Source organism: Natrix helvetica (assembly GCF_964273705.1).
Source record: "Natrix helvetica genome assembly, chromosome: 6".
NCBI classification, from domain to species: domain Eukaryota; kingdom Metazoa; phylum Chordata; class Lepidosauria; order Squamata; family Natricidae; genus Natrix; species Natrix helvetica.
In genome coordinates this window covers 80,350,314-80,371,537 of record NC_138553.1, presented here as the reverse complement: position 1 = coordinate 80,371,537, position 21,224 = coordinate 80,350,314, and the positions used below count along the sequence as shown (strand labels likewise).

At 42.6% G+C, this 21,224-nt stretch overlaps 2 protein-coding genes across 2 annotated transcripts in view; one reads left to right on the top strand and one right to left on the bottom strand.

The window, feature by feature from the left end:
- The window catches only part of COG5 (component of oligomeric golgi complex 5), a 312,215-nt gene that overhangs the window by 152,673 nt on the left and 138,318 nt on the right, over positions 1 to 21,224 (top strand). The gene's annotated exons all lie outside the window — the stretch shown is intronic.
- PRKAR2B (protein kinase cAMP-dependent type II regulatory subunit beta) overlaps positions 7,404 to 21,224 on the bottom strand; it is a 49,004-nt gene continuing 35,183 nt past the window's right edge. Inside the window, exons 5-11 of the mRNA XM_081958010.1 lie at positions 20,033 to 20,139; positions 19,137 to 19,290; positions 16,715 to 16,816; positions 12,893 to 12,967; positions 11,211 to 11,276; positions 10,564 to 10,702; positions 7,404 to 8,751 (exon numbers count right to left, since the gene is read on the bottom strand). Coding sequence (XP_081814136.1) covers positions 8,618 to 8,751; positions 10,564 to 10,702; positions 11,211 to 11,276; positions 12,893 to 12,967; positions 16,715 to 16,816; positions 19,137 to 19,290; positions 20,033 to 20,139 — 777 coding nt within the window. The 3' untranslated portion in view covers positions 7,404 to 8,617. The remainder of the gene's footprint in view (positions 8,752 to 10,563; positions 10,703 to 11,210; positions 11,277 to 12,892; positions 12,968 to 16,714; positions 16,817 to 19,136; positions 19,291 to 20,032; positions 20,140 to 21,224) is intronic.

The window sequence follows — 21,224 nt, the reverse complement described above, 5'->3', positions numbered from 1 at the left end:
AGAAAATATTGAAAAGGCAGAATATTATATTTCCCTGGATCAGAAATGGAGAAACATGCTTTTAGTCAGGAAACAGACTCGCTCTTAATAGCCCCCACCGTTGTCAATGGGCCATTAGGGGCCCTGAGCTAGTTTATATAACAAAGATAGGATTAGCCTTCTACAGAAATTCACCCCATGGCATCTGGGAACTCAACCAAGCTTGGGACTCAAAAAGACATACAACCTACAAAGTTAGTTAAAACCTCCCATCCCTGAGAGTATGGCAACCAATCAGAATACATTTCTTACACAGGAACAGGAAAGAAAGATATAAAACAGAGTATAAAAAACCCAGGAACTCTCAGCAAGCCCCTTCTTCTCTCTCTTCTTCATCCAACATCTGGAAGTATGTGATCACCTTTTCTGTTCAGGAACTCAAGCCATGTGGTCCTGTCCACCATTAAAAACCCTCTTTCCAAGCAGTCTCCATGTTTCCAGTGTCTTTTTCCCCATTTGGAACTGAAAACAGGTGGGCATTTCTTTCAACAGCTCTAAAGGACCCCGACATAAGAAATGTGATTCTTAAAGCAAGAACTAAAGGAGTATAAAAGTACAACTCGCATTTGGGGTGAACATGCGTTGTAAAATAAAATCTATCCACTTCTTCTTGTAGTGTTTTTGCAGTCCACAGAGAATCTGCGCCTCTGGTTTATCATTCCGATTATTTTTAGTCTTAAAAGCTGGGGGGGTTTTCCAAGAAAGGTGCTCTCCTCCAACATGTTGTACAGCAGAAGCATTTGAAATCAGATCAGCTCTCCATCTCGAAATAATTGTATTTTCTAAAACGTAATTCATTTTACAGCTCGCTAAATAAAAAGGCAACCTTTTGAGATACTGAGTTAGCAAAAAAGAAAATCTTGACTTCTTTGCAAGCCGAACGCAGCAGAGTGAAAAGTCACTGGGCTATTAAAGTCAAAACATAATGGAGAGAGAGGGGGGGCACATTATGCCCAATGCAGCGTCATTTATTTTTAGAGCAATGAACTTTAAGGAGCCTCTACTAGACTCTTAAAGAGTTAGAAGGAAGTTGGATCCAGGATGTTTAAACCCATCTAAACAAAAACACGTCAAAATGTACTTTATTCCTCACTGGCACAGAATGATACATTATTCATGCATGAATTGTGTTTGACCATTAAAAAAAACCTTTCTCAACATGTGCTAGATGGCTTAAATAAAACAAACCAAGATTTTATCTGGCTTATGTCTCTAATGTTTATTTCTCTACAGTGACAAGGAGTGTCCCATAGCTCCGATTCCATCTGAAAAAGGATATAACGTTGGGGGGGGGGGGGGGGAATCTACAAAATGGCAAAACAAAACTCCCAAAGCCTTTTCGGTCCTTTGGGAAAAAAATAAGAAGACAGAATAAAAGCCGTTACACAGGGTGAAAACGAAAATAAAAAAAAATTCTCCTTCATCAAACTAAATACTGGACTCTTGATTGTTCTTTGATAAAATGATCAGATCTATCAAAAAAACTCGCAAAAACCTGGACGCTAAGTTGCCTCTTATTTCTTTGGGTTGTAACCCTTCTCCCTCCAGGAAATCCATCTTACTACATTCCACCACAGTACATCCAAAAACAATTCCTTTTTTAGCTGGCTAGGAATACGCAACATTTTTGGTCAGCAACACTGCTAACCGGTTGAGTAATAAAGGCATTAATTTTCCTTTTCGGCAGGCATCTGGTTCCAAGACGGCAAAAACACATATTTGCTAAATGCAGCTTCAGACGGTTGGGTGTTCTTCAGCATTTTTTAAAACTAACATCATTCTATACGGGCCATCCATTCCCAAGAAATATCACCGCGGAAGACAATTGCTGCCGATGTTATTATTCAAAGAGATTGTGTTCAGTAATCAAATCCAGCAGAGGGAGTCCTAATTAAAAAAAAATCTAACAAAATTCCTTCAAGCCTAATGGTGCGTTGTTTAAACATCTGTTCTTAAGACTCTTATCACAGGGGTGAAAAGCTACCAGTTCGGGCCAGTTAGCCTGAAACGGGAGTAAAAAATGCCACTGGTTCACGACAATCAGCTGTGCTGTGTCATTTATATTCGCTAGAAATCGCGTGGCACAGCTGATCATTGGATATTTTTTTCTAGCATTTTTAAAGAACTGGTTTGGGAGAATCTAAATCGCGCGACACAGCTGTCCCCCCCCCCCCCCCCCGGTATTCTACTTACCTTTGCAGACTCAGAAGAGGCTTCTTCGTGCCTGAGGTTGTGCCTGCGCGCACGAAGTGAGCCAGTAGCAGACTTCAGAGCATTTCACCCTTGCTCCATCATCATTGGGTTTCATTGCAAAAGCCAGTACGCGCTCTAAGTGCTTAGGTAAAACATCTGAGCTACAGACTGACGACAGATCGTTCTGTATTCAAAAGTTATTTTATTAAGTTTGTGCATTGTAAATTTCACAATTCAGAGGTACCATAAAAAAAGAGGCCTCAGTTAAAAAGACAGAACATTAACAATCGGGAAACGGGAGTGGCACACAAACGGGGGTGTTTTCTTCGGCAGGGGAGAATATTTTCAAGATAATTTCCCCCCCCGCCCCCCCGTTGTACTCCTGCTCCCACCCATAATGTGCAGAAGGGATTATAACACTCTTAAAATAAAACAGGGTGCGCGGACATATATACATACATAGATCAAAATAATGATGCCTAAGCTTCACTGGATTTTGTAGCACAGTACAAATAATTAAACTAAGCTCACTGAAAACCACAAACAGGAAAATCTTGGGTAGTTAATGGAAGCTGATCCACTTTTGCCTAGCTCAAAAAGGTATGGAGTTCTTTGCTTTCCTTTAGTCCAGTATAATTTTTATGTTCACTTTCTCAAAGTTACAGGTTAATCTTCTCTGCCTCCGGATTCCGAGATCAGTAACAGAGTTGGAAGGGACCTTGGAGGTCATCTAGTCCAACCCGCCTAGATCTGTACTAGGGGTTTGAACCGCGAACTGCCGACCTTTCTGACCGACAAGCTCAATGTCTTAGCCACTGAGCCACCCTTTTTAATAGAGATGTAAAGGTTTGGTTTTGATGTTTTTTATCTGGGTTGAACCCGTAGACATTTGGACTGGAAGTCAAGGCACCAGGCTAGAAACCGGGAGACCGGGAGTTCTAGTTCCGCCTTAGCCATGAAAGCTGGCTTGGTGACTTTGGGCCAATCCCTCTGTCACCTCACCTCACCTCACCAGGTTGTTGATGTGGTGAAAATAAGAGTATTGATATGTTTCCCACTTTGAGTTATTTATAAAAGTGATATAAAGGTAAAGGTTCCCATATGTGCTGGTTGTTCCAGACTCTAGGGGGCGGTGCTCATCTCCGTTTCAAAGCCAAAGATCCAGAGCTGTCCAAAGACGTCTCCTCGGTCCTGTGGACGGCATGACTCAATGCCGAAGGCGCACGGAACGCTGTTCCCTTCCCACCAAAAGAGGTCCCTATTTTTCTACTTGCATTTTTACATGCTTTCGAACTGCTAGGTTGGCAGAAGCTGGGACAAGTCACGGGAGCTCACTCCCTTACGTGGGGCTAGGGATTCGAACCGCCAAATTGCCGATCTTTCTGATCGACAAGCTCAGCGTCTGAGCCCCGGATAATAGGTGAGATTTTTAAAAAAATCCTCAAAATTAAAAATACTAGAAAGCACCTGCTTCTGTTCCTATCTGAACAACTTGACATTTTGACTTCGAGACATCCTAGCCAGGACGGGATGCCTGAACTACATTTGTTGAGATCTCCCCCAAATACCGATAGCCCTCGACGTGTGACCACAATTGAGCCTGAAATTTCTGTTGTTAAGTGAGACCTGTGTTAAAGTGGATTTTGCCCCTCTTTATGGCCTTTTGTTGCTGTCTGTGGATTGTCCATCAAAAATCCTAAAAGTACATTAAAATCCCCTCATCAACACAACCAGCCCAGAAGTGAATTGACTTTAAGTTACTAGAAAATGTGCTCACAAGGGATAACACCAGTGTGGGTTGCAGGTGGTATGCCCCGGTACGGGAGTACCGGAGCCTGCCCGGAGGACCGGATACCGTTCCGGTACGATGCTCCGGAGGGCCCGCCCACCCGCCTGAGGTCCTTACTGTTCTTTTAAGTCTTCGGCGCTTCCGCGAATGTGCACGGCGCATACAGTGCCTGCGCGACTCTCCGCTGAGCAGCTGGAGCGTCGCAGAGGCACTAAGACGCATGCACATGCTTTGCGCATCCATGTGGGGCCGCTGGGCCGTACCGGTTGGAACAGGATCCGGAAGCCACCACTGGATAATACTCATTATGCTCAATAAAGTTATTAGATAATAGGGCAGAAGTTTGAAGCACTTTAAACATAATATCAAATGTAAGGTGGATTACAGAGCATTTGAAATATATACCAACGTTGACTGCCTTTCGTTTGTTTAACTGGAAGCCAAGTTACTCCTCGACTTACGACCACAATGGCGCCCCAAGTGTTTGTTGTGCCGTCAAGACATTTGTTGAGTTTTGCTCCCCTTTTACGACCTTTCTTGCCTCGGTTGTTAAGTGAACCTCTACCGTTGATAAGTTAGTTACCCGGTTGTTTAAGTGAGCCTGGCTTCCCAGTTGATTTGGCTTGCCACAAGGTTGCAAATGGGGATCACGTGACCTTGGGACGCAACGGTCGTAAGTATGAACCAGTTGCCAAGCTTCTGAATCAGGGGTAGGTCCCGCCAGGCACTACTGCCGGTTTGCTCGAGGGCGTGCTGCACACGCAAGCGCAGTACAATAAAAATTGTTCTGCTCATGCGCAGAGGCGGAAAACAAGATGGCGGTGCTTACGGCGGCACCCGGAAAACCGGTTTGGGGGGGGGGAGTGGAAGGCCTGGGTCGTTGCCGATTCCAGGGACCCAGGCCGCCAAACCACTACCGGTTGAACCAGACCAGTCCAAACCGATAGGAACCCATCACTGGTCTGAATTTGGATCACGTGGCCGCAGGGATGGGCAAAGGTCATAACTGTGAAAAACGTCCATAAGTCACTTTTTTTCGTTGCCGTTGTAACTTTGAACAGTCACTAAATGAACCGTTGTACATCGAGGACTTCCTGTACTATGTAGAAACTACAATAGAGTTTTACAAAATCACTGTGAATATTTAATATGAACGGTTCAGAGCAGATATATATATATATATATGGTAGAGCAGGAACCAGGGAAATTTAAATATAATTTCTTAAAGTGTTTTTCTTTTGAAAATCACCTTCGGGCTTCATCAGAAGGTATTTGAAGATCTCTTTTAGAGGAAATTTTGTTCCGTACAAGTTTCTTTTTTTTTTTTTAGAACGAACATACTTCTAAAACTTTCCTTAGCCTTTTAAACGGATTGCATAGTTCTCTGGATCGAGGCCAACCAACATAGCTGTCTAATTCTGGCATCAGAATTTTATTTTATTTTTAAATGTGTGCCAGTGTGTTCATAGAAAAAAGTGACAGTATCTAATTATTCCCTCCAAACTATAACACAATAACTTTTTCCAATCAATTGATAATACTTTTATCAAGAAAATTATATAAAAATGTTGTCACATTTATATCATCCTGTATGATATAAATTATATAATACTGTCGTATAAGGACTTTCCCAATTTGCTAACTATTTAATATACAGGTTGCTGGAATTGGGGTATGTCTAGTTTAATGAAAAGAAGGACTAGGGGAGACATGATAGCAGTGTTCCAATATCTCAGGGGCTGCCCCAAAGAAGAGGGAGTCAAGCTATTCTCCAAGGCACCTGAGGGTAGGACAAGAAGCAATGGGTGGAAACTAATCAAGGAAAGAAGCAACCTAGAACTAAGGAGAAATTTCCTGACAGTGAGAATAATTAACCAATGGAACAACTTGCCTCCAGAAGTTGTGAATGCTCCAACACTGGAAGTTTTTAAGAAGAGATTAGACAACTAATTGTCTGAAATGGTATAGGGATTCCTGCCTAAGCAGGGTGTTAGACTGGAAAACCTCTGAGGTCCCTTCCAAAGTTAATAGAAGGGAAGGTTATTCCCTTCTATTATTCTCTTACATTACCATCCGTTGTATTTGATAGCAAATACCATTTTTCCTTCCAGGCAAGAAGGAAGAAACTCCATGCCATCTGTTTTAAACAACACTACATTTTGTTAAAAGAATATGCATTAACATATTTTTTTTTCCCCAAAGGAAGACTGAAATAAGCTCTACTTTCCTTCGTGGTAATTTTGAACCAATCTAGTTAAATTTGGACAGTCTGATTGATAGAGTCAAAAGTGAAAGTTAGACCCTGTAATTATAAGTCCTCGCTTCGTGACCACAAATGAACCTGAAATTTCCGGTGGTTAAGCAAGCGTTGCCCCATGCTATGACATTTGTTTGCCACAGTCGCTAAGCGAATCACCGCAGTTGTTAAGTTAGTTGCACAGTTGGTTAAGCGAATCTGGCTTCCCCATTGACTTTGCTTGTCAGACGGTCACTAAAGGGGATACTGCAACCATCATAAACCGTGAGTCCGTTTTGACCCATTTTACGACTTAACCCCGGGACATTGCGACCGTCATACGTACGAGTCGGTTGCTAAGCATCTGAATTTTATTCACATGATCTTGGGGATGCTGCAACGGTCATCAGTGTGAAAAAAACAGTCACGAGTCCCTTTTTTCAGGGCTGTTGTAACTCCGAAATGTCACTAAGTGAATTGTTGTAAGCTGAGGACTACCTGTAATTAGACGGGAACCCCCTAGGAAGAACTAAGAAAGGACAGTGAAGAACAGCCTCAAAAGGCAACCAAGGTCAACCTTCCATATTGATACTGGGTGTTATTCCCTGAAATCATACTACTGGGTGTATCTGTGTAGTAGGAGTTTTGCTCAATTCAAGGGCGAACGCTGCCTGTTAAAATGCGACAATGAGCCCCTTATTAAATCATTTTTTTGCCTTTTCACCGGTGCGCAGGTAACAATGGTTCTCAGGTGTGAAAACAGTACATCCCACAGTTTAAGCACAACAGCGAGAAAAACTATACAGCATCATCATAAACCTCCCACATCCTGGAAGGGTTGTATACAAGCGTCCTTCATCGAGACGAGACGAAATCTTATAAAACATTCTTGGTGTAAAAAAAGGACTAATAATCGGACAGACGGAGACCAGACGGAGGTCATGAAATTTACCCAGAACACAAGAAGGCCATGCTTTCATCGTTTCCCCCCCTCCTCAAATACATTTGTTTAAATCTTTATATAAATGCCACCTTGAATACCGATTCAAATCAAAGTACGTACAATCTAAATTCTCCTAGACCGCGTTCGTGCACTCGAGTACCCTAAACAACCGTAACCTATTCACATTCATTGGACATGTGGACAAAAATGAAAATTTATTTATTCCTGCTGTACCTTCCAAATGAGGTTTTGGGATAATTTACACACAAAACAACCCCCCGTAGTCAAACTGGAACGGGTTTGACCCGCAAAACTTCTGCAATGTTGTGTTAAGAGATGCTCAGATGAAATCTGGGCGTTGATTTCTGAAAATGGCACTGGCTTTTTGCTAAAAGAAAGAGATTTATTCCCGGACCTGTTCATTTCAGGAAGCGACTCGCAATTAGACAAGTTAAAATTAAAAAAGACGTCGCTTTGCACGTATCTTTACATTGCAATACTGTGTATCTTGGACTTCCTAAATGACATATCCCAAAGGGGATTTTTCAAAAGGCAACTGGGCTTTTGTTTTTCCTTGAAGGGGTTTCGCTTCTCATCCAAGAAGCTTCTTCGGCTCAGTTAGAACCGAGGAAGCTTCTTGGAGGAGAAGCGAAACATCTTCAGGAAAAAAACAAAAGTCCAGTTGACTTTTGAAAAAGCACATTTGGGACAACCATGACCTGGATGACCGAGATCACAGGTAGTCCTCAACTTACGAGCACAATTGAGCCCAGGATTTATGTCGTTAAGTCAGTTTTGCCCCATTTTACGACTTTTCTTGCCACGCTTGTTAGGCGAATCACTGCAGTTGTTAAATTAGTAACAACAGTTGTTAAATAAGTTGGATCTGCTTGCCGGAAGGCCACGCAAAGTGGTCACATGACACACACACACACACACCCCGGGACACTGCAACCGCCATAAATGTGAGTCGGTTGTCAAGCATCTGAATGTTAACCCCATGACAATGGTCGTTAAGTGTGAAAAATGATCCTGTCACTATTTCAGTGCCGTTGTTAACTCTGGAAGGTCACTAAATGAACTCTCGTGGGTCGGGGACTACCTGTAGAAGGTTGTGCATTGCCACTGAAGGCATTTTGAGCCTGATGTTCTTGGAAAGCTGAAATGCCGGTGGATCGAAAGCTTTTAAGGGAGGGCCTATCGAATAACCTGTCTGTTCCACGTACCGATAAATCTGAATGACTCTGTACAAAAGAAAACAAGGCAAATAAAAATAGTTGAGGCAGGGGCGCAAAGGAATCGAAGCCCCTGCAAAACCAAGAACAATGCTTAGCATCTATAGGAAGATAAGAGGTGTGGTCAGTGGACTAACCACTACTGTGCTATTAGTTGCACACAGGTTGCGTGGCTCCCTTCCTCATGCGCTGGGCTCAGAAATATCCATGTTTGTTCCAAACAGAGCCACCAGTTGCTCCTCGTAGTTGGCGATGTTCCTTTTCATAATTTCCATGCAAGGTCCCAATAGCCTTTCAAAAGCTTGTACATCCATAACTAAAATATTAAAGGGAGAGAAATTACATGCAGATACACCACGGGGACGGCAAGAAAGTGAATTATTTCTATGGACAAATGTATTCTATGAAGTTGTAAGTAAGTGTGTGTGTGTGTGTGTAATTATTTATCAGCACAAATGCAACACAAATGTAACAAAGGCAACATAAACGATGGTTTTCTGCCTGGATGGTCTCCTGGAGTGAGCCGAAAGACAGAAAAGGGAAGCAGTATGCTCCCTCCCATATTTGGGCATACCAGGGGTTGTGACACTATATCATCTATCTATCTATCTATCTATCTATCTATCTATCTATCTATCTATCTATCTATCTATCTATCTATCTATCTATCTATCATCTATCTATCTATCTATCTATCTATCATCTATCTATCTATCTATCATCTATCTATCTATCTATCTATCTATCTATCATCTATCTATCTATCTATCTATCTATCTATCTATCTATCTATCTATCTATCTTTGCATGCATGCATGCATGCATGCATGCATATGTATATGATGTATATGTATATGTATATGTATATGTATATGTATATGTATATGTATATGTATATGTATATGTATATGTATATGTATGCTGGTCTTGTTGTATTCGGGTCTTTTCCCGTGTAAGATTGAGATACACGGGAAAAGACCCGAAGACCCGAATACAAGACCAGCACACCTACACCCATGAAAATCTACGAAAACATACTTACACACACATATACATACATACATACACACACACAAAAGGCTGTGTGTGTGTGTGTGTGTGTTCCAGCATAACTCTGGAACGCCTCGAGCAATTTCAACCAAACTTGGTACACAGATGACTTACTCTCTGGAAACAAATATTGTGGGGGGTAAGACACCCCTAACACCCCTTGGGGTGTGTGTTCTGTTAAGCTACAGCCTGTTGTGCCTTAAAATGGCTTTTACCGTACTTCCATAAAATGGCTTCTACTGTACAGCGCTGTGGAGTTGCCATGGTAACGGCTTCACCGTACTCCACAAGGGGGCTCCCTCTGGTAAGGGGGAAAATCCAATATTAGAAATTGTGGTGACGTTCATGGGAGGAGGATTGGGATAAATAAATATCCGGGCAGTTTATCCGGTAGTGGAGACTAAAACGTATGAAGAACGGTTGGAGGAATTGGGTTTGGTTGGTCTAGAGAAAAGAAGAACTAGGGGGAACCTAGTAGCAGTATTCCGGTATTTGAGGGGCTGCCACAAAGAAGAGGGGGTCAACTTATTTTCCGAAGCATCAGAGGGCAGGACAAGAAACAATGGTTGGAAACTAACCAAAGAGAGAAGCAACCTGGAATTGAGCAGAAACTTCCTAACAGGGAGGACAATTAACCAGTGGAACAGCTGGCCTCCAGAAGTTGTGGGTGCTTCACCATTGAAGGATTTTTAAAAGTGGCTGGTCAGTCATTTATCTGAAATGGTATAGGTCTCCTGCTTGAGCAGGGGGCTGGTCTAGAAGATCTCCAGGGTCCCTTCCAGCTCTATTCTGATTGATTGATCAAATTTCACTGGAGGTTTTTAAAAAGAGACTGGACAGCTACCTGTCTGAAATGGTATAGGGTCTCCTGCTTGAACAGGGGCTGGACTAGTAGACCTCCAAGGTCCCTTCCAGCTCTATTCTGATTCTGATATTCAATCTCGTTTGCTTCGTTTGTTTCTGTATAAACGTGTTTTTTTTTTAAAAAAAATTGCTATGTTGACTTTTTTTAATTAAAAAAAATCTACCCCAAACCAGAAACAAACTTAGGTTCCAAAATGCAAGCCCTCTGCCTTACTTAAGCACTTGACGGTGCCAAGGGCGAAGGCCGAGGCAGCTCGAGGTTTGTTCGTTACAAGCGCCAATTCGCCAAAGTACTGCCCTCTGGTATAGCGGGCGATTTCCACCGCTTCGTTTCCATCTATGTCTTGTTTGCCCTGGGAAGTAAAAATAAAACAAAACACACCAACATTTACCTCAGTACAGCCAAGATAAAATCCATTTTTTAAAAAAAAATTAATTCAGAAGGGTATTCAGCCAGTTCGCACCAGTTCTGGTAAACTGCTGGCGGAAATTTTGAGTAGTTTGGAGAACCACCAAATATCACCTCTGGTTGGCCCTGCCCTCCCGCCCCCGCCGTTCCCTGTCCTATATTCCCTTGTTTTTTAGCTCAGCTGATTTACGCGGGACAGCGGATTGCTGCGCTTCAGCTGAGCTAAATGACAGCTCAGCTCACCAGTGCTGACATCGAAGGCGGTCTTTGAGTGCAGTGTGCATGCACATAGACCCGGGAGGAAAAGATGTGGAATCCCACCGCCGATTTAATTGGTAAATGATTTTATCAATAAATTAATGCATTATTTATTATTAGTACATTATTTTTAATCAGCATTGATCTAACCGAGTCAACTGAAAACCATTTTAATACTTCTTGAGGGATGGTACCTTTCTTTTCATCGTAATTTTCACTTCTCCAGACTCGACAATAAAGAAACTGTCAGCCGTGTCTCCCTACAGGTAGTTGAGAATAATAAAAAAAATAAAAGACAATTGTTTAATAATTCCAGTGTTGTTGTTTTTTAAGTAGAAACTTTTTTTAAAAAAAATCCCTAAATCAATCAATCGATCGGTTAATTCTCAGAAACGGTACAAATAAAATAATAGTAATATTGTTGTAGGCGCTTGGAAGAAATTTAGCAGGCACTGAATAAAAAGTATTCAGAAGTGTGCCTTCTCTACAAATTAGTCATTTGGTAATTACAGGTAGTCCTCGAATTACGACCATAATTGAGCCCAAAATTTATGCTGCTGAGTGAAACATTTCTCAAGTGAGTTTGGTCCCTTTTACGACTCTTCTTGCCCTAGTTGTTAAGTGAGCCATTGCATTTGTTAAGTGAGCAACATAGTTGTGAAGTGAATCTGGATTTCGCATTGATTTTGATGGCCAGAAAGTTGTAGAAGCTGATCACATGACCCTGGGACCCAGCAATGGTCGTAAGTATGAACCAGTTTCCAAGCACCTGAATTTTGATCATGTGGGCATGGGGATGCTGCCCAATTTTGTGAGAAAAATGGTCAGCAGTCACTTTTTTCTGTGTTGTTGTAACATTGAACGGTCAGTAAATGAACAGTTGTAAGTCGAGGACTGCCTGTATTTGTAAGATTTGTGCTGAGAGAAATACAGTTTATTTTGTCTAGCCTTTTCAAGGGAAAAAGCAAAAACGTTGCTGTCTTATACTTTTGTGCTTCACTGCTAAGCGGTAACAGACTGCCATGAACTTTGGGGGGGGGGGGAAGAAAGAAAGGGGAATGCTTGGGGAAACAAAAGTAAGTACTTTATCACCTTGAGGGGCTGCCTCAAGGTCACCTAGCGGGAAGAAGGAAGGGGCCGCATGCCAAACTATACTTGGACTGACCGTTATGAAAACATCTTGCCTTAACCTGATTGGTTACTCTGCTTTGGGCAATGAGAGACATTTAAGGGAAGGAAATGCTAGAGATTTTGGTGTGTGATTTTCAGTTCTGGCTTTGCACTACTGCAATGCCCTTGATCTCTAATAAACTGTTGGAATTCATTGTTGGAATTACACTTCTATTCAACAACTACAGTAGTATTCAGCCAGTAGAAGCAGTGCTTACAAGTTTGGAGCTATGGTATATACACTATGCTCTTTTTTTCTAAGTAGAGTTTCGTGTTTCAGTTGAGCAGTAAAGCACATGGTGACTGTACTCTTTGTTCTGCAGTGCTGTATATAAACAGAAGTTCTAACGTAAACTATACCTTTCTCAACAAATGGAGCCAAGTTTTTTTTAAGAGGTTTAAATTGTGGTAGGTCTAACAGTTTCTCTACAGGTGAGTTAAACTACGTTGTGCCTCAACCACCCTTTAGTATCTCTTAACTCAAGAGAGTTAGGATAAGCTACCTTCTGAAAATCCAGGTGTTAGGGAATGCCATCATCATTATCTCTTTTTGAAAAGGGAGGGACATGAAAAAGGAAAGAGAAGAAAAGCTTTTGATCATTGTTTTTCAGGTGGTTTTGCCTCCTTTATAACAATAAGTCATTGTGCTTTTAAATAACTAGAGAATAACAGAATAATAAACATGTAGAACAATGAAGTAAATTACCTGAACAATTATTTGTTCCCCGTCTTTATATATTTTGGTACCTATCACATCCACCACTTTCAAACGTTCAGAAAGCTTAAATAGAAAATAAAGACAGTTTTTGTAAATATATATACACACACGTTTCATATCATATATACACACATATTTCATCACCCAGTGGTAGGTTGTCAATTTTTTTACTACCGGTTCGCTCGTGCGCCACTTCTGCGCGGGCAGGTGGGCAGAGCCTCCCACCGCTGCCACTACCTGTTCAACCGATCCGGGCTGAACAGGGAGCAACCCACCTCTGATCTCACCAATGTAATGGAAATCTCCATTATTGCTGTTACATGCTGTGATACTCTTAATTTGTTTTGAAGCTGCGCTCCGAAATAGGTTCCAAAGTTTTGCTTTTCATTTTTATTTTTTTACATTGGTTTCAAATGTCATGCTAAATTCCACTTCGGAACCCATGTTCTAATAGATCTAGATCTACTGCATTCAGTTTTGGTCGCCACGATGTGGAAAAGATGTGGAGACTCTAGAAAGAGTGCAGAGAAGAGCAACAAAGAGGATTAGGGGACTGGAGGCTAAAACATATGAAGAACGGTTGCAGGAACTAGGTATGTTTAGCTTAAGAGAAAAAGGACTAGGGGAGACATGATAGCAGTGTTCCAATATCTCAGGGGTTGCCACAAAGAAGAGGGAGTCAAACTATTCTCCAAGGCGCCTGAGGGTAGAACAAGAAGCAATGGGTGGAAACTAATCAAGGAGAGAAGAAACCTAGAACTAAGGAGAAATTTCCTGATAGTGAGAACAATTAATCAGTGGAACAACTTGCCTCCAGAAGTTGTGAATGCCCCAACATTTGTCTGAAGTGAATGTAGGGTTTCCTGCCTAAGCAGGGGGTTGGACTAGAAGACCTCCAAGGTCCCTTCCAACTCTGCTATTGTATTATTGTATAGTCATCATAATATATTCAAGAGTCTATTTAGAAAAATATGAAGAGTCAAGGTGGCAAACATGGATTAGTCTGCTGATATTTTACGTTTAGAAAACGAAGGAGAAATTCAGTTAAGGCACATTAAAGCCACAGCAATTTAGTTGAAAAATGAAGGTACGTTTATTCTTTTTGGTAGAAATTACTCTAAGAGAAATACTTGCATGGTGTTTTTTTTTTGCAATTAAGTTTGGAATTTAGCAATTGAAAATAAAACTACAATAATGCAAGTTCCTAAGAGAAAGGGGCAGACCGTACAACATTCACTAGATGGAAGTTTAGCATATATTTAGAGATACACATTAAGAAATATTTATTCGCCAGGATCAAGATACATCTATGTCTATACAGGTAGTCCTCAACTTACAACGGTTCATTTAGCGACTGTCCAAAGTTACAATGGCACTGACTTATGATCGTTTTTCACACTTATGACTGTTGCGGCCTCCCCACAGTCATGTGATCAAAATTCAGACACTTGCCAACCGACTTATATTTATGACCGTGTCCTGGGGTCATGTAATCACCTTCTGCAACCTTCTGACAAGGAAAGTTGATTTGGGAGCCAGATTCAATAGCCGAGTTACTAACTTAATAACTGCAATGATTTGCTTAATATCTGTGGCGAGAAAAGTCATAATAGGGTAAAATCCACTGAGCAAATGTCTCGCTTAGCAACATAAATGTTGGGCTCTATTATGGTCGTAATTCGAGGACTACCTGTTGTTACAACCTCCCGAGATTCAATCAGGAGTAGCTACTCTGGCTCCGTTAGCCCTCGATGATAAAAACAGGTATGATTTACAAAGGCAAGTTGTTTTTCCGTCACAAACAACAGAACTGAATTATATGAATTTGTGGACGACACGACACTGGTCTGCTTATAGAAAGGAAGTACAAGGGCTGAGACTGTGGTGTAAAGAAAATAATCTTACACTCAACACTAAAAAAACCCTAAAGAACTTACAATTGACTTCAGGAGGAAGAGAGATGTACATTTCCCATTGTACATAAATGGCGAGGAGGTGGAGAGGGTTGGTAGTTTTAAAAGTCTGGGAATTTACCGTATTTTTCGGACTAGAAGACGCACTGGTATATAAGACGCACCAAGATTTAGAAGAGGTAAGTAAGAAAAAAAGTTTGTGTACTCCCCAGCCCCCAGGAGCACTCTGCAGGCTTCAGCAGGGCTGGGGGAAGGAAAAAACACTGTTTTTGCAGAAAGCAGGCTGTTTTTCACAGAAACGGAGGCATTTTTGACTTCCCCCAGCCCTGCTGAAGTCTGCAGACTGCTGCTGGAGGCTGGGGGAAGGCAAAAACACCTCCGTTTTTAAGGAAAACGGCCCATTTGTTGCACGTTTTTCAGAGACGGGGGCATTTTTGCCTTCCCCCAGCCCTGCTGAAGCCTGAAGAACGCTGCTGGGAGCTGGGGGAACGCAAAAACGCCTCTGTTTTTCGCAAAAATGGGATGAGGGAGTAGGGCTTTGGGAGGCCAAAAATGGCTGTATTCGGTGTATTAAGGAGCACCAACATTTCCACATTCTTTTAAAATACAATACAATACAATACAATACAATACAATACAATACAATACAATACAATACAATACAATACAATAGCAGAGTTGGAAGGGAGGTCTTCTAGTCCAACCCCCTGTCTAGGCCTATACCGTTTCAGACAAATGGTTATCCAATATCTTCTTAAAGACTTCCAGTGTTGGGGCATTCACAACTTCTGGAGGCAACTTCTGTTCCACTGATTAATTGTTCTAACTGTCAGGAAGTTTCTCCTCAGTTCTAAGTTGCTTCTCTCCTTGATTAGTTTCCACCCATTGTTTCTTGTTCTACCCTCAGGTGCCTTGGAGAATAGTTTGACTCCCTCTTCTTTGGGGCAACCCCTGAGATATTGAAACACTGCTATCATGCCTCCCCTAGTCCTTCTTTTCATCAAACTATACATACCCAGTTCCTGCACCCTTCTTCATGTTTTAGCCTCCAGTCCCCTCATCATCTTTGTTGCTCTTCTCTGCACTCTTTCTAGAGTCTCCACATCTTTTTAGGGGGGGAAAAGTGCGTCTTATACTCTGAAAAATACAGCATATCTCGGAGGACCTCTCATCGACTATGAATGCTAACATGTTTGTGAAGAAGGCACAGAAGAGGCTGTACTTCCTGAGAATGCTGAAGAAGATAAATTTATCTCAGCATCTACTTCTATCCTACTATTGCAGCACCCTTGAGAGTGTCTTGACATACGGCATTCTTGCATGGTATGGGAGCAGCTCTGCAGTGTACAAAAAAGCTCTCAGAGAATCTGCCCAGAATATCATCGGGCTCCAGCTACCAGCCCTGGATGACATCTTCGTATCTCTCTGTTTGAGGAAGCTGCATAACATTCTCAGACATTCTTCCCATCCTGCTTACAATCTTTTTGGACTGTTGCCTTCTGGCAGAAGAGACGGAACAATTAAAACTCAGGCCACACGTCTTCTGAATAGCTTTTATCCCAGCGCTATAATTTCACTCAACAATGAACAAAAGGGCCACCATCAGTGACCTATTGGACATCACTATTTGCTTGGGTGGTTTAGGGGTGGGTAATTTTTGGTGTGTGTGTGTGTGTGTGTTTGGGGATCGCCACGTGTGTTAGGCCTGGTCTCTGGGTGTGATGTGAATTTCGCTGTATGGGTATACTGTGTATCTACGTACAATGACAATAAATTAATTAATATGAAGGTCGGTTATATTAGAAAATCTGTAAATGCACATATGCCATTATTGTTTGACATCAAACAGCCCATTCTGCACAAAATGACTGAAATATCTCTGGTAAGCTGCACTTACTTCTAAAGATTTAAGGAAGGGCAACGACTCAATGAAATTTTCGTACATTCTTCTCTTTTTCGCGTTGTTTTTCACAATGATTCTTCGAAATGTTACTCTGTCCTAAAAGAAAAAGGGAAAAATACATAAATAATAGTTTAAAAGTGTGATATTCACAACAACGCAAACAGTCTTTTCATTGGCAGAGGGTGGTACATGCTCTGGTGGTACAACCTGATGTGTATTTGCACATGTGTGTAAGCCTAACCATGTTCAGTGGATTGTTTTAATTCTCAGTTGAGTGTCAGGCTCAAAAAATCAAGATACAGTGGTACCTTGGTACTCGTCGTTCATCATTTCCAGGAGGCATGAGAAGTATCAAAAACGATGAGTAACAAACATCTTTTTCCCGTAAGGAATAATGTTGTGAGTCACAAGGCACCCAGCAACAACTTCTAGCTTGTGCGTTGAATACCAAACAAACAATGAATACTGGAGCAAAAGTTTCATGTCAAAATGCGCGGAGTACCAAATCTGATGAGTTTCAAAGCAATTGAGTAACAAGGTATCTCTGTACAGCTTCTCTAAGTATGTTCCTTTATTGTACCTCACCTATAGACAGAATCTTGCCAAGCTAAAGCAGACTGCTTGCACTATAAAGCATATACTCTGGGAACTATTAGGGAGGAACTATTCTCATCCTCTTTCTCCCACACAAGCTCTCCAATATCTGGAGCTGATTGCACACAAGCTGCAATTAGCTCCAGATAATAACAGATCCGAATGGAGGGGCATCTGCGAGTGTAAAATAAAAAAAAACATGCCAAAATGGCAACCACAATTTAGGGTTGAAACTTCCACCCTTTCTAAGTGTGGTAATGGGGCAGGGTTTTGACCGCACAGCTGTGGCTGTCGTCGTTGATTCTTGTTGTGGCCCACCAGCGGAGCTGGTGGCGGAGTCGAACAGTGAGGAGGTTGGGGAGGAAGATGGGCCAGTCCTGGAGTCGGGGGAAGGCTCTGATGAGGGCTCTGTGTTGGAGGCAGAGAGGGGGCCAGGACCGTTTGACAGTTATCAGATGCCTTTGGAGTCAGAGTTCAGTGGGGCAGAAAGACAACTGGAGCCTGTTCCCATGGAGTGCTCATGGAGTAAAGTTACAGGTGGACAATCAATGGCCCCTCCCAGAGGGAATAAAAGAGGAGCGAAAGGGGAGTGGAGTTTGCAGGAGACCGTTTGCTTCATTGGTTTGTGACTCTCCGAGACTCCTTGCCAAGTGTTGCAGAGATCGGCCTGGCAGCTCTCCAAGCCAGTTAAGGTCTGTGACTGTAAATCCTCCCTCGAAAGACTTTGCTGGATGTGAATGAGAGGAATTCACAGTCAATTAATAAAAAGGGATTTTGTCAGGACAAGGAGTTTGCTTCATTGGGGAAGCCTCGGTCAGAACAATTCTGTGACACAAAACAAACACATAAACCCACCCATATCTGGGCTCTTCTGTATTCAAATTATTTTGTCATTTCTCACAGTAGTGAAGCTGGCAAAACTCTCCCCTTGTTTTGGAGCCATATTGAATTATGGGCATGGATGAGTGGTGCAGTGGCCTAGAGGTGGAGCTCTCGCAATCAGGAGGCTGTGAGTTCGATCCTAGGTAGAGGCAGATACTTCTCTCTCTGGATACAATGAGAATACTGTATTTTTCGGAGTATGAGACGCAACTTTTTCCCTCAAAAAAGAGGCTGAAAATCTGGGTGCATCTTATATACTGAATACAGCATTTTTTTGCCTCCCGAAAACCTGCCCCCTTCACAAAAATGGCCGTGCATAGCCTTTAGGAGGCTTCCAGAATGCTCCTGGGGGTTGGGGAGGGCAGAAATGAGAGAAAAACGCCCCTCCCCAGCCCCCAGGAGCACTCTATAAGCCTCCTAAAGGCTATGCATACCCTTTTTTTGACAGAAAATGGGGCCGTTTTCACGAAAAACGGACCGTATTTGCTCATTTGGGGGGGGGCATCCCCCAGGAGCACTCTACAAGTCTCCTAAAGGCTATTCATGCCCTTTTTAAAAAAAAAAAAAAAGCCGTTTTTGGGAGGTCTGCAGAGTGCAAAAAAAAAATTTAGATTTGCCTCTTCAAAACCTTAGTGTGTCTTATACTCTGGTGCGTCTTATACTCTGAAAAATATGGTATATCTGCTAAATATAACTCCGCAACAGGAAGGGCATCCGGCCAGTAAACACTCCGCTAGCTCCATTCAGTTGCCCAGACTTCACCCCACAAGGGATTATGGGGTCGTTAAAAGTTGGTGATGATTTAGAAAATCTTGCACTTGCTTTGAATCGTTTATGGAGGCGCTGATGACGTTACCTAGTTTGGTAACGAAACGTCTGCAAGGAAAACCTCCCAGCTCAGAGAGCACCAAGGACCCAACAGGAAATAATAATATCTCACCAAACCCCAAATGGTGCCAGGAGAGGTAGCAACGATAGTAGCCGCTCGAGGTGTGTTGTACATTAAAGCCAATTCGCCAAAACTCCCTCGGTTGTCATAGGTGCCAACACATCTTCCGACACCGTCGCATTTCACAACGATATTGTAAGTCCCTCTGAAAAGCGCAAAATGGAACCCAGATGTGACGGCCAGCATTGGAAAATGGCAATATCTGCATTGTTAAAAAGTATTAAATCCACACAACCAAACTTTGAGGGGAGAACTCCCTGTAAGGTTTACCAACTTTGCAACATACACAGAAAGACAGTCCTTGGCTTACAGCCGTAATAGAGGTGGTGTGTGCACGGCTGTCGTAACTTTGAAAACAGGCCACAAATAACTCTGAGGAAGGTCCATCAAAGCTTTGAGTGGTTTTTTAGCCACTGGTTGTAAGTCAAGGGCTCCCTGTATTACACAACTTGCAATATTGCAGTATCAGTTTTTTGTCAGGCTTCCGACGGATGCCCTAATTAAATTATGAGCCTCGAGCCAAGCTTCAAAAGAAATCCAGTTATTTATTAGGAGCTTCATGTCGGCACATTCACAAGTGAAGCCAGCTCTGACCCCACGTAATTTACGGCCCCGACCATGACCCCTATTCCCCCCAGGGTGTGTCATCAATCACATTTGCCAACAGGGCAATTTCGTGGGATTGTAGCGATCACTCCCCTCCGGCCGCTGTAAGTAACCTTGGGATACAGTCTTGAGAGAGATAAGTCTGGAACGTGCCTCTGTCTTTGGCTGCCATGCCATTTCATCGGTTTCCCATCCCCGCTCCCCTATGGCAACTCGAGAGCAGGCCAGGGATGCTTTGCGAGTTGACCCCTTTTGCACACCAATACCCTTTCGATACTTACTCATCGATGACATAGAAGTTGTCCCCGTCGTCTCCTTGATCAATGACGTGCTCTCCTCCTTCAACCAGCTTTTCAAACATGGCATCCAGAACCTGAGACATCTGTTCCTGTTAATCCATTAATTTCATTATTGCCGTCAGCGACCAGCGAATTAAATCATGCGCTTTGTTTTTTCATCAAGAACCCAAAAGGAGGAGGACCACTTTTGAAGGCCCGTTTCCAAAGATGTTTCCTTGGAAACCAAAGCTCCGCATTCGTCTTTGGTTTCTCTGGCAGCCAGCCCCTCTCTCTTTGGTAGACGTGACCCATGACACGCTCTAGCCCAGATTTCCCCAATCTTTCTGGGTTGGCAGCCCGGAGTGGGAGGGAGGGGAGGAGAAAGAGGCGGGGGGGGGGCTGCTGCAGCTTCGCACGGTTTCGGGAATCTGCCTAGTTCGGAGAACCACAAATCCCACCCCTGGCTGGCCTTGCCGCCTGCCCCGCCCCACCCACCCTGCCCCTCTCCTTCCCTGCCACCACCCCTCCCAGGAGTTCCCATGCGGCCCGTTTGGGATGCCAGGTAATTATAGGGCCCGCGTGGAGGCTCAGGGAGGGAGAAAAACGGGCCTCCCGGAAGTTCTGGAAGGCCAGATATGAGTCTGTTTCCAGCCTCCGGAGGGCCTACGGAGCCCAGGGGAGACCATTTTCGCCCTGCTGGAGATTTGTGGGAGAGGCAAGCGCATGTGTGCATTAGCGCCCATGACATTCACGGTGAGGCTCTCGCGGGTGGGACCGTAAATACCTAAAAGGAGGCTCGCGTGAGTGGGGCTGTGTTATTGTCTGGGAAATAACTAGATAGATTAGATAGATAGATAGATAGATAGATAGATAGATAGATAGATAGATAGATAGATAGATAGATAGATAGATAGATAGATAGATGATGGATGGATGGACGATAGATAGATAGATAGATAGATAGATAGATAGATAGATAGATAGATAGATAAGATAGTTGATAGTTGATAGATAGATAGAGATAGATAGATAGATAGATAGATAGATAGATAGATAGATAGATAGATAGATAGATAGATAGATATAGATGATGATAGATAGATAGATAGATAGATAGATAGATAGATAGATAGATAGATATAGATGATAGAGATAGATAGATAGATAGATAGATAGATAGATAGATAGATAGATA